This window comes from Tachysurus fulvidraco, chromosome 1 (assembly GCF_022655615.1).
Source record: "Tachysurus fulvidraco isolate hzauxx_2018 chromosome 1, HZAU_PFXX_2.0, whole genome shotgun sequence".
In the NCBI taxonomy this organism is placed as follows: Eukaryota; Metazoa; Chordata; class Actinopteri; order Siluriformes; family Bagridae; genus Tachysurus; species Tachysurus fulvidraco.
Window position 1 is genome coordinate 44,558,298 of NC_062518.1, and position 13,401 is coordinate 44,571,698.

Consider the following 13,401-nt stretch of genomic DNA (forward strand, 5'->3'; position numbering starts at 1 on the left):
AGCCGTCCGTCCGTCCGATGTTTGTAGAGGACATGACGGAGGTGCAGCTTGCTTCAGCCATGAGACACTTTACATTTATTAATCAGTATTATTGATGTTATTATTTCAGAGATAACCTAAACTCTCCATATTGTGTGTAGATGGAGTTACCATGTGGACTGACGAATTGGGGAGCACGTGCTACCTGAATGCCACAGTGCAGTGTCTCCGCTCATTGCCTGAGCTCAGAACCTCTCTCAAGAAGTGTGTGCGCTAATAACTCCTAATTACAGAAATCAAGCATTGCGTTATTTCAGGCAGGCCACAGAGTAAGCTGCATCAGCTGCTAATCAGCTGTCCACAAGGCGCACCAATCCAGCACGACTTCTGTAATTTCCCTCCTTCAAATCCTCGCCTTTGACACCCTCCTCCGTCCCCGACTCCTCCAGCCAGAACCTGTTGCCAGCGCCGATTAAAATCTTCACGTAAATAATTCGCACCTCACGCAATTTCGGTTCTGATTCTGAGCTGTAATAGGGGGTCTATTCATTCCCCAGCGCTGCCTCCCTGCCCCGTCCATGCATGCGCACGGACAGACGCATGGGATAATTCTCCCAGAACAGAACCATTCTGCCAACACTAACTATATGCTCGCTAACCTTCATTTACGAAGTGGTCCTGACTGAACTGTCATTTACTGTGTGTGTGGAGGAACTTGACATTTGTGTGTGTGTGTGTGTGTGTGTGTGTGTGTGTGTGTGTGTGTGTGTGTGTGTGTGTGTGTGTGTGTGTGTGTGTGCAGGTATTCTGGTGCGTTGAGGTACTCTGGAGAAAATGTGCCATCTCAGTACATCACAGCAGGTCAGTGTCTTATTTTCAGGACAGAAATGTGGGCGGTGCTACAAACCATGGCGACCACAGATTTAGAAAACATAGTAGTGACCCAAGACAGGACAGTCTCTCACCCGAATCTGTCTTTTTTTCTTTGTATGTCCATTGCTCACTGGTCCTGTACTACTCCACAGTGGCGGCAACCTGCTGGACTAAAATAGGCTGAAAATAAACACTTATTATACAGTAGGTGTACCATGGTGATTCAGGATACTGACTCAAGTACTCACCGATATGGTTTCGGAATTGGAACAAGTTAAAAGGAAAGAACTGTGAGACACAGCTTTGGGGTAACTTAGTTGATTCAGAACACTACATAACAGGTTTGGCGCTAGATGACGGTCGTGCTAAGCGGTGCAGGTAGAGAGGAGAAGTAGAAGAGAAGAGGATGACACCATTTGCTAAGGGGGATGTTTTCATTTTCATCCTTAATACAGTACATACATTTTAAACCACAAACTACGGAGTATGTTTTGGACATTATTTAACCTTGCAAAAGATGAACAAAATTTTAGAATAATGACATTTCTTACTCCAAGTTTTTACGGGTGCTGAGCTCCTTTGTATGGGTGCTTTTTAGGGGTGCACCCATGTGTGCACACATTCCTCTTTAACTCATTCATGTGCAGAATGAAGTGCATGGAGTTAGAGAACGAGGAACCCGTCGTAGGTATGGAGAGCAATCTGCAGCTCAGCTGCTTCATCAAATATCTAGCAACCGGCATATTTTTATCAAATATCTAGCAACCGGCATTAGATTGGTGAGTATCTGAAGGAGGGATACTTTGCATTTTGATTGGAGAAAATTTGACCAATTTTCTGTATTGATGCACAGGTTTATATTAAAGCATTTGAATGCTAATGTTCATATAATGTTATTGTTTCTATAGTAACAGCTCACTGACAGGGACTTACAGTAGGGATGTGCTGTAATAAAAGTATAACAGACTTTTCTTTCTTTTCTGAGATTATACTAATCTTATTAATATTTTTCTGTTCTCTTAATACAGCGACTACAAGAGGAAACAATTTTTTTTCCATCTCTACAGAGAGACGCTCTATACAAAATCACTACAATGCTAAAATGTTATTATTATTACTATTTGCGTGTTTTTTTGTTGTTGTTGTTGTTGTTTTTACAATACCTGTTTGTTTATCTGTGCGTTCCAGACTAAAATCAGTCATCTCCCAGGGTACCTGACAAGAAGAGGGAGTCCTCAACACCAAAGTCCTCAAGGTAAGATCTCTTTACGTATCCTCAGTACACCACCTCAGGTATACACCCTTTGTTGTGCAGTATGTCCTGGACTAGGGCTTAGGTTTATAGGTGAAATTAGACAGGGTACGGTTCCACCCCCAGTACTTTTAGTTCGACAGCTAGGAAAATATATTTGGGTTCTGCTAAATTTTGATCATTTTGCACATAGGACGTGAAATTCCCCCTCATGCTGGACGTGTATGAGAGTGCACATGAGGTCCTGGTTTACCCACCCAGTCTAGGGGTTGGGCTGCATAGAGTTATAGCTCTGGACTTCAGTGATTTGATACCTTTTATAAATGGGGCCAAAATCAAAGACACAAAATAAAATTTCTAGATAAGTGTATTGGTATATTTTAATAGATAAACAGTGTACACAATCAACAGTACAATGGTAGGAGTTAGGGAAGTCCCACTGTATTTTCTTTTCTTTTGCTTTCAGGTAACGAATAGTTACCTAACATTAGAATTGTTTGTTCATTATTTTGGCCTGGGGTCCACCCTGAAGTGACTCCTAAACACACAGGGGGAAAAAGGACCCAAGTCCGAAAGAATAAGGCAGCCACTCGCCTACTGCCAGTGACACATCGAACAATATTACCGAGGATATATATATATATATAATATATATAATATTATGATATATATATATATATAATATATATATATATATATATATACACAAACACACACACACAAAGTGCATGTAACCACAGCAGCAATTACAAGGGTAAAACCAAGCTCAGAGTCAAAAACAGGCAGAAGTCAAAACCAGAACAAGAACACAAGATCACAACAGCACAAAATGTTTATGTACAACATGGGTTAGAGAATTGTGATAAAGTGTCATTGCTTTGCAGATCTGGCCTCCCTAATAGCAGTTACTACGACCCTGCAGGCTGTCCCGACGCATCAGGGCCGCTCAGCTCCTCTAGCCATTATGTCGGATGGGTCAAGAGGAAAGAAGGTGATTTCTCAAAAGAAATCAAAGTACAAATATTTAACTAACTTAAACAGCTCCCACAGAATCCACTCGTAACCAGTCAGGCCACAGCTTCCTCCACCAGTCTGGCCACAGTTCCCACTTACTGTAGAACTCAAAGGAGAAAATGAGTGGATAGATGAATGTGTGAGTGGGTGAATTGTGACTGAATGAATTATGCATGTCAGCACAGGCGTAAACAGAGAAGGCACGCGTAAACAGCATGTATAAAAGTAGGGCACGTTAACCAAGTGCGAATTTCAAATTCAATTTCAGGGGAAGTAATAATTTTTTCCTCAGAGGAAATGATATTTATATTTTTTGTAGTCACAGTAAACAAACACTTAAATATTTTTTTGGTAATGTAGTGTCTAATTTTAATTTTTAACATATGGATTCCAATGGAAATCTTTGTGGAGACCCAGTTCGGCGACGTCTTACCCTAGAGGTCCTGGCCAGGAAGCAGGGTTGAAGACGTAAAGACCAGTATATCTGCCCTAAGAGGGATTCCCCAAGCCCACTAGATCCTGATTCCTAGGCGACACCATCCTGGAGGATATTCGAACCCTGTCAGACTACAACATCAGGAGGGGGTCGTCTGTCTGCCTGGTGTCCTGCCTCAGGACTGCATGTTAATGGTGTATCATAAGTTCATATATGATCTGTCGCTCACATGCACGTGCCGACACAACACACACACACACACAACCACACACACTTCTTTTTGAAATTCATGTTGCTTTTGAATTTTTTCTTTATATAACTTTATTGATCATATTTACTTCTTTACAAATGACCTGATGCTTTGTATCTCCTCTCAGCGTGTGCTTTGATATCTTGACATGACATTGTTTGTGCCTTAAATAATGTTTTTATTAAAGTTTTATACATGAACAATAATTAAAAAAAGCATTTAATAAGCATTGGAAGTGGAATACAGATGTTATGAATTCACAAATAGCTCTGTAAGTTAATCTTTGTACATGAGCTGCAAAAATATCAGTATATGGTTGAAGACACACCTTCATTTCACAGGGCAATTCTCGAGAACCCCTCTAAGGTAATTGCTCTAATGAGCATGGATTTTAGTGGGGCAGGGCAAAATTTATAATCACATAACCTCTCCACTTTTTGGTCTGAGGCTATTACATCTGATTTGTGCTTTAATCTACTATTTAGTGATTTACTGCATAATAAACAATTGAGAGTCCAAACATAGTCATCCAGTCTACAGTGTAGCAGCTCATTTAGACCAGTTTACAATAATTAAAGTAATTATACTGATAATCTGAATGAATAACAAGCTAGTTAGTATCAGGCTAATGTTATGTTTATGTAAACCAGTAGCCGCGATGCTAACAAGCTACTTAGCATCAGGCTAAATATTATGTTTATGTAAAACAGTAGCTGCGTTGCTAACAAGCTAGTTAGCATCAGGATAAAAACTTATACAGTGTAAACCAGTAGCTTCGCTTGCTAAATAGCTACAGTAGCTTGCATCAAAACAAATATTATATCACATAAACCAGTAGTTACATTGGCTAACATTTTAGCTTAACTCGAGTATTATCATTTAAATGTTTTAATTATGGCAATTTAATGGCAAAGTTTAAAAAGTTTCAATAAACTATCAGTCTATCCTATACATTATTATTCCGAAATCTGATTTATTATTAGATGTTTTAGATTGTTTGTCTGGAGTTAAAGCTGCTTCTACTGAATTAACATCTGCCCTGTCCTCTATTTCATGAAAACGATCGTAATAATAATAGATTAATCATTTATTAAATAATTGTTGATTTTACTGATCCTTTTTTTTCCCTATGTAACACAAGAGTGACCTGAATAAACAGTTCAGTCAAAATAACATCCTACAAATTACCAAATGTGTTTGTTAACAATAATTCTCACCCCAACCCTTTACTTGAACCCCATTTCTGTATAATGTCAAAAAAAAAAAAACACCCCAGGAAATGTCAAGAATTTTATTAAAGCTTTTTACAAATGGGAAAATCTGCATTAAACTTGTGCATTTCTTCCTCTCGCTAAAACCACATAGGACCGTACGCAGTTCTCATATAACGTCTCTCTTCCTGATACGTCTTTTTCTCTTCATCCCAGGCTTTTTTCTCTTTCATTCTGTTCTCTCTCTCTTTCTGCCAGTTCTGCTTAATATACTCCCAGCACTCTTTCTCTTTCTCCCAGCACTCTTTTTCTTTCTTCCGTCTATCTTCCTCTTCCTCCATCTGCTTTAGGTCTATCTCCCATCTTTCTGATGCCTTCTCCCATAACATTCTCTGTTTCTTCCAGATCTCTTTCTCTTTCAGTTGGTCCTCTTTGTCTTTCTGTAAGACCTGTATCATCGAGTCAGCTATCATTTCTATTCTGCTCCATCTTTCTGAGCTCATTCTGTCTCTGGTTTTCCTTCTCAAGCTCTTGTATCCTCTCGTTCTCCAGCCGGCCATCTCTGTCCTGCTGCTCTCTGTTTACAAAAAAACATGGTTTCCACGTCCCCTGACTTCAGAATAAGTACCTTATTCTTGTCGTCTGTTCTATCTCTCGCTCATCAAATCCTCCAAGAGCATCTGAATAGCTCGTTCTCTCTCCATCTGTTCCTGCTTAAAATCTGCGAGAGCTCTCTGCATTTCTTCATACAGATTATTTCTCTGCTCGGCCTTTTTGATCTCTTCCATTCTCTTTATTCTCCTCAAGCTCTCTTAACTTTTTAGCCATTTATTCCTTTTCCCACTGCATTGCTTTCAGCATGCTGTCTTTCTCCATAAGCTCCTAACTGATGCAGGAGGCCACTGGCTCTGATTGCTCTCTCTCCAGTTCAGGGATTTTGTCCAAATCAGCCATTTCTACACTATAATAGAAATACAGGATGGATAAACAATACAGTCTGTGAAGAGCTCTGATGAGGTTTAGTCTAAAACCTTGTTGTGCTTCTCTGTCATGTGTAAGGAGTTCTGTGGAAGTTCTGTCCATGTGATGTCACCGTCAATCATCACAGGGCTGTCAAGTGTCATGCATTGAGAGTGACAGTCATTTCGGCCTTTTGTCACGTTCTCCAGCCAGACATCATATTTCTCACGCAGAAAAACATTTTGACTATTTATCATGTATTTAATGTCACAGAGCCCAAAATGTATCTGTCTGCACCGCCGTCTCTATGGAACCAGGCAGGAATCAAGCGCATCTCAGTTCTTAGTCGAGCCTGACACTTATCAGCCAATCAAAAAAAGGAGGCTACACAATAGCCAATCAGAATATAGCACTATCTGGGTAAGATTTAATGCAACAACCAATGATTTAATGCAACAACAAATGAAAAAAAAAAAAAAAAAAAAAAAAACCTTAATTAGAGAAGGTATCATCTTTATACAATTGAGGGTTAAGTGCCTTGCTAAAGGACAAGCAATGGACACTTGGTGGACCTTGGATTCAAACCCACAACCTTCCAACCATGGCCCACTATCTCAACCACTAAGCTACCACATTCACATCAGCCTAGAAGGAAAAGGTGTTCTGTTATAAGAGCTTGTTTCCATATTAATCAGTATCTTGTATATTCAAACTGCTCAAGTAATTTAATATACTTACTAACTGCCAAATAATTTATAAGGTGTGCACTCAAAACTGAATACAATTGTTATGATCTGTATGTTGCTGAGAATAACCAGTCAAGTCAAGAATCTATTGTCATTTCAACCACATATACTTAGCTGACATAGTACATATCAGATCAGAATCTGAATCAGAATCACATAGTGAAATAAAAACGTTTCTCCAGGACCATCCTGCTATGTAAAAAAAAATAGAGCAACACAGAGCTGAGGACTGAGACCTAAGTTGTCCTAACTACATAAAGTGCATAGTGTGCACTTATTGCAAACAGTGCAAGACAAAAGACAGCGCAGACAGACAACTCAACTCAGGGTTGTGCAAAACAGCAATCAATCAACTGAAATGTCAGACAGAATGTGCAAATAGCAAGAAGTGTGCAAAAAACAGCATGTAAACAGGCTGATGGATATATATTGGAACTGTGTGTATTTAGTGTAAATCTGTGCAGTCCATACAGTTGGTGTGTGTGTGTGTGTGTGTGTGTGTGTGTGTGTGTGTGTGTGTGTGTGTGTGTGTGTTGTGCTTAGTACAGTTCAGTTATTAAGGAGTCTGATGGCTTGTGGAAAGAAACTGTTATTCAGTCTGGTTGTGAGGGCCCAAATGCTTCGGTACCATTTTCCAGGTGGCAGTAGAGTGAAGAGTGTGTGTGAGGGGTGTGTAGGGTGAAGAGTGTGTGTGTGTGAGGGGTGTGTGGGGTCATCCACAATGCTTTGCGGATGCAGCATGTGGTGTAAGTGTCCATGATAGAGGGAGGAGAGACTCCAATGATCTTCTCAGCTGTCCTCACTATCCGCTGCAGGGTCTTGCGATCCGAGATGGTGCAGTTCCCAAACCAGCTGCTCAGAATGCTCTCACTGGTCCCTCTGTAAAACATAGTCAGAATGGGGGGAAAGAGATGTGCCTTTCTCAGACTTCGTAAGAAGTAGAGATGCTGCTGGGCTTTCATGGTGATGGAGCTGGTGTTGAGTGACCAGGTGAAGTTCTCTTGTACCCTTGTACCTTGGGTCAAGAAAGGTGGCTGTGATACTTTGGCAATGAAAATATTAATCTATTTATGGAGAATGTTATTTATCATTTTAATTTTTTAATTAAAAATGTACTACTTTAATTCCTCATTGTTAGACCTTCTGTTGCACAAATGATTTGTAAAAGTGTTCGTCTTTAAAAGGAATCCACTGTAGGAGTCGCATTAGAATTCATATGAGGAGTTTATTATAGGAATCACAAGCAGACAATCCAAACATAAAAAAAAAAAAAGGAATTGAAAGGTGGAAACCCGCAGAGGTCCAAACATGGGCGATAAGATAAGATAAGATCAAGTCAAGTCACTTTTATTGTCACATCACCACAGCACATGTGCGTTGGTGAGTGAAATTCTTAGGAGCAAACTCCAGAAATTGCAGAACAGTTATACAGATAAAGATATAGATAATGAGTTGACATGTTAAAATGTGCAATTTTTCTCATACATATAGTCAGTACAATGTGTGTGTACAATATGTACAATTAACAAACAGATAATGAAATCAACAGTGAACATGTGCAATATGCTCATACATATAGTCAGTACACACAGTGTACTATTGGGCATCCTTACAGTAGCAATACACATTATATGCAATATCTACTCATATATGTATATGTGTAAATATATGTAAATATATTATATATAAAATACTATAAGGTGCAACAGATTGTACAGGTAAAGAAGTGACATGGATGTGCATCGGATGCAGAGCCGATCCTGACCTCCTTGGTTCCCTAAGCAAAATTCTGCAAAGTGGCCCTCCTACCTGAACCGTGAGCCAATTCACTCTTGACAGCATCTCCTCTCCTAACAAATTTCAGCATAGCACCTGTAAGTTATAGATAACTACTATTATTAATTTTATTAATTACACACGGCAACAAAACAACAGCAACAAGTCTAAACAAACAAACAAAAACAAAGACACATGCAAATGGCCACCCACAACTCGCACTGACTGGCTGTCTCTCTCTAGTATACATGTGCTTTATGCAGCCTAAGCGGTGCTCATTTTCAGTTACTACACACAACATTCAGGCGCTACATATACATAAGGATTATTCACAAGGTTCTCCCGCAACTCGACAAACACGACTTACAAGCCCAGTGTCTCTTTTTGTCTAGTTTTTAGACGCCAAATCGCCCCAAATGCGCTGCAAGCCGGAGCGAGTCCCAGATGCACCGTACACATTTGTGCTCGCTGCGCGACATTATTGCTCGCTACGAGCTCGCATCGGGTCTCGGGAAAAAGGACAAAGTCTCTGCTCAACAAACATGTCGCTGAACGCTCGGGATCTTGTCTGTGGCGTCGTATTTTCGCCGAGAAACGCCGTGAGAAAACACACTTGTCACTGTGTCTCGGAAGCGCAGTCATTCAGCTACGGTTGGTTGAGTCTATAACGTTCTCATGCTTACTTTTAAGGCCAGCCCCCCGGTCGAGAGGAGGAAGGTTCCTGTGTTACACAGCGTACAGCGTCACACTTGTTTATTCTACTATTAGCTTCCAGAGAGAGATAGAGATGGCTGAAGTCGCTCCCGCTCCCGCCGCCGCCGCGCCGGCCAAAGCGCCCAAGAAGAAGGCAGCTTCGAGGACCAAGAAAACCGGCCCTAGCGTCGGCGAGCTCATCGTCAAGGCGGTTTCCTCGTCCAAGGAGAGGAGCGGCGTGTCTCTTGCCGCCCTGAAGAAAGCTTTGGCTGCCGGCGGATACGACGTGGAGAAGAACAACTCTCGCGTCAAGCTCGCCGTCAAGGGCCTCGTTACTAAGGGCACTCTGGTGCAGACCAAAGGGACCGGAGCGTCTGGATCTTTCAAGCTGAACAAGAAGCAGACCGAAGTTAAGAAGCCCGCAAAGAAAGCCGCGCCCAAAGCGACAAAGGCGGCCGCCAAAAAGCCCGCTGCGGCTAAGAAGCCCAAGAAAGTAGCGGCCAAGAAACCCGCAGCCAAGAAATCTCCCAAGAAGGCGAAGAAGCCCGTCGCTGTCGCCAAGAAAGCCACCAAAAGCCCCAAGAAGGCAAAAAAGCCGGTGACCCCCAAGAAGGCAGCCAAGAGCCCTAAGAAGGCCAAAAAGCCGGCGACCCCCAAGAAGGTGAAGGCTGTGAAGCCCAAGACCTCAAAGCCCAAAGCGACGAAGGCCAAAAAGGCTCCCAAGAAGAAATAAACGTGTTTCTTATGTTTTTTACTCCTCAAACGGCTCTTTTAAGAGCCACCCATATTTTCCCTTAAAGAGCTGTTTCCTATTCTGATAAACAGAATGATGACTTTAGTGGATTCTGTGCCGAGTGTTTAGGCAGCTACAGAGTTGTACGTTCACGTTCACATAAACGTATGGACAAATAGCGAGAATTGGACAGTTTACATTTTAAATCCATGTGCATTTGTCTTAATTCTATACTAATATATGCTTTATAGGTATAAAATCAGTGAATAATCAAGCTACTGATTATAAATCGGTTGAAAAAAATAGTTTCTCTCTACAATGATATGCATTTAGTCTTTAATTTTTATTTAATATCTCTCTCACACACACACACACACACACACACACACACACACACACACACACACACACACACACACACACACACACACACACACACACACACACACACACACACACACACACACACACACACACAAACAGTGTCTCGGGAGTGGGAAGGGCGTGTGTAGAATAGAATGATGGACTGACGCTGGAATTCGACGGCGTGTTTCGGATTGGTTCTTCCGTAACAATGATCTTAGCCAATAAGAGAGTTGACGTGTTGGTTATATAACAGAGTGCTAGAAGAACAGTGCTGTTATTTCGGTGTTGTTCTTAGAACGTATCTGAACTACAAGATGAGTGGAAGAGGCAAAACTGGCGGTAAAACTAGGGCTAAGGCCAAGACTCGTTCATCCAGGGCTGGACTGCAGTTCCCCGTGGGTCGCGTGCACAGGCTTCTGCGTAAGGGTAACTATGCCGAGCGCGTCGGTGCCGGCGCTCCGGTTTACTTGGCCGCAGTGCTCGAGTATCTGACTGCTGAGATCCTCGAGTTGGCTGGCAACGCCGCCCGTGACAACAAGAAGACCCGTATCATTCCCCGCCACCTGCAGCTCGCTGTGCGTAACGACGAGGAGCTGAACAAACTGCTCGGAGGAGTGACCATCGCTCAGGGAGGTGTACTGCCCAACATCCAGGCCGTGCTGCTGCCCAAGAAGACCGAGAAGGCCGTCAAGACCAAGTAAACTCGCTCACTGCTGCGTTTTTCACCACCCAAAAAGGCTCTTTTAAGAGCCACCCACTTTTACTGAAAGTGCAATTTCATCCTAATTTTTATTAACGCTGAATGTGAAATTCCCCATATACGCTTAAAAATCTAATAATAATTGATCTTGTTTTAAAGATGGTAGATAATAATAATAATAATAATAATAATAATGAAACCTGCTCTCTACAGGACCTCTAACACAAACGCTGCAAAAACAGAGCTGTTAAAATCAAGAACTCCAATAATCATATTTTCACTTTGCTGCCATCTAGTAAGCGCTTCCGTAGCCTGATAGCAAAAAGCGAGAGACAATCAGGCTGCTAAACTCAAAACCAGCCTCTTAACATCTTCATGCCTTCACTTAATATTCACTTTATCAGTAAGATATTCATCATTCACTACCTCACATTGACATAGTGAGAGTGTCAACCTGTTTGTACATTTGCCTCTTGTACATCCTTGTGTATCCTAATATTTAAGACCTCGGTTTACTTTCACGCACATTTTCAATTCAATATTTAATTCTACAATATACATTATGTTCTTCTATTTGTATTGTTTACTTTTATTTCATTATTTCATAGTTATATGTATATTTTCATCTGTGTTGTATTTTTAATAAATGCACTATCCATTTAGCGGACCTGACTCACATTTCACTGCTGGTTATATGCTCTATATAATTGTGTGTGAGACAAATAAAAATCTTGAATCTTGTCTAAATGACCGAAAGAGGCAGTAGGTTGCTGACCGAGAACAAAAGCGCTGTGCTACTGAGAGCGCCAATAAAATAGGGACGGGCGGTTTGGGTTTCGAACTGTGTCCGTGACAGAGAACGATCCAATAGTCATCACGTGACGTAACGCGTTCTATCCAATGGCAGACGTGTGCTTTTAATCTGCCCAATGAGAGCAGGGCGGTGTTAGGGCTTAAAAAGACAGCGTTCGCTAGCGCCGTTTATTGTGTTTTTTCCTCCGTGAAGTTCACAGCTCGACGCTATGGCAAGAACCAAGCAGACCGCCCGTAAGTCCACTGGTGGCAAAGCGCCCAGAAAGCAGCTCGCCACTAAGGCTGCACGCAAGAGCGCCCCGGCTACCGGCGGCGTGAAGAAGCCTCACCGTTACAGGCCCGGCACCGTGGCTCTGAGGGAGATCCGCCGTTATCAGAAGTCTACTGAGCTGCTTATCCGCAAGCTGCCCTTCCAGCGCCTGGTCAGAGAAATCGCTCAGGATTTCAAGACCGACTTGCGTTTCCAGAGCTCGGCCGTCATGGCCTTGCAGGAGGCTAGCGAGGCATACCTGGTCGGTCTGTTCGAGGACACCAACCTGTGCGCCATTCACGCCAAGCGAGTGACCATCATGCCTAAGGACATTCAGCTGGCCCGCCGTATTCGCGGGGAGCGCGCTTAAACCTCAATACTCTATAATGTACACAAAGGCTCTTTTAAGAGCCACCACATTATCTCTGAAAAATGAGCGCTTCTTCAAATCTTTGTCTGTTTATGTCTCATGCTTCAAAAGACAGGAGGTGTACTATGTTTGTGTGATTGACATGTATGTAAATGTGAATCTGCTTTAGAGAGATTATTTATAGACAGTGTGTTAGGAATATTGTGTTCAGGGATAAGAAGTGTAACTGAAAATAAATAAATAAATACACATTTATTTGTATAGTGCTTTTAGCAATGGATGTTTCAAAGCAGCTTAAAGTTATGAACACGAACATGAACACACCATAAAGTCATATAGAGTTTAATATAGAACAAAAACTCAAGGTTAATATTAGACTTGCATTTAAATATGTTCGTATTTATTCCCAATGAACAAGCCTGAGGTGATTGTGGTGAGGAAAAACACCTTTAGGAAGAAACCTTGAGAGGAACCAGACTTAAGGGGGAACCTCATCCTCATGTGGGTGACACTGGACGGTGTGATTATAAATATACAGTCTAACAATGTTGTATTGATGATGAGGATGCTGTCCTCAAAGATCATGTGTAGATCATGCCATCTTCTCTTAGTATATCTGAATATTTAATGAAGCAGAGTCCAACTGGAGCCTTACTGAGTAAAGAAGAAGAAGGCTGTGTTATAATAATAATAATAATAATAATAATTATTATTATTATTATTATTATTATTATTATTATTATTATTATTATTATTATTATCTAATTTGTAATTAAATATTAAAATATAATCGCATGGGTAAAAAAGTGTTTATTCTTTAACATGTTTTGTATTTAAGCAGAAAGAGAGAGAAAATGACCAGTGTTGATTATTATGAGCTAATTATGACCTCAGGTACAGAGCTCAAGAAGTACGATGAATGTTTGACATCTTTGCTTCTATTTGCTCTAACAATTTGGTCCTTTAAGTAGTAGTAGTA

General features: G+C 41.2%; 4 protein-coding genes across 4 annotated transcripts in view; 3 read left to right on the forward strand and 1 right to left on the reverse strand.

Moving 5' to 3' along the window:
- LOC125138359 (ubiquitin carboxyl-terminal hydrolase 14-like) overlaps positions 1-13,401 on the reverse strand; it is a 73,456-nt gene that overhangs the window by 37,660 nt on the left and 22,395 nt on the right. The window lies entirely within an intron of this gene.
- LOC113662314 (histone H1-like) lies at positions 9,240-9,931 on the forward strand. Its single transcript, XM_047810298.1, has one exon. It carries the CDS (start codon positions 9,285-9,287, stop codon positions 9,921-9,923), a length of 639 nt encoding a protein of 212 aa, XP_047666254.1. The 5' UTR covers positions 9,240-9,284; the 3' UTR covers positions 9,924-9,931.
- LOC113662284 (histone H2A-like) lies at positions 10,433-11,044 on the forward strand. The gene has a single exon (XM_047810358.1). The coding sequence runs from the start codon at positions 10,604-10,606 to the stop codon at positions 10,988-10,990; it is 387 nt and encodes a 128-aa protein (XP_047666314.1). The 5' UTR covers positions 10,433-10,603; the 3' UTR covers positions 10,991-11,044.
- On the forward strand, positions 11,949-12,469 carry LOC125140754 (histone H3). The gene has a single exon (XM_047810313.1). The coding sequence runs from the start codon at positions 12,012-12,014 to the stop codon at positions 12,420-12,422; it is 411 nt and encodes a 136-aa protein (XP_047666269.1). The 5' UTR covers positions 11,949-12,011; the 3' UTR covers positions 12,423-12,469.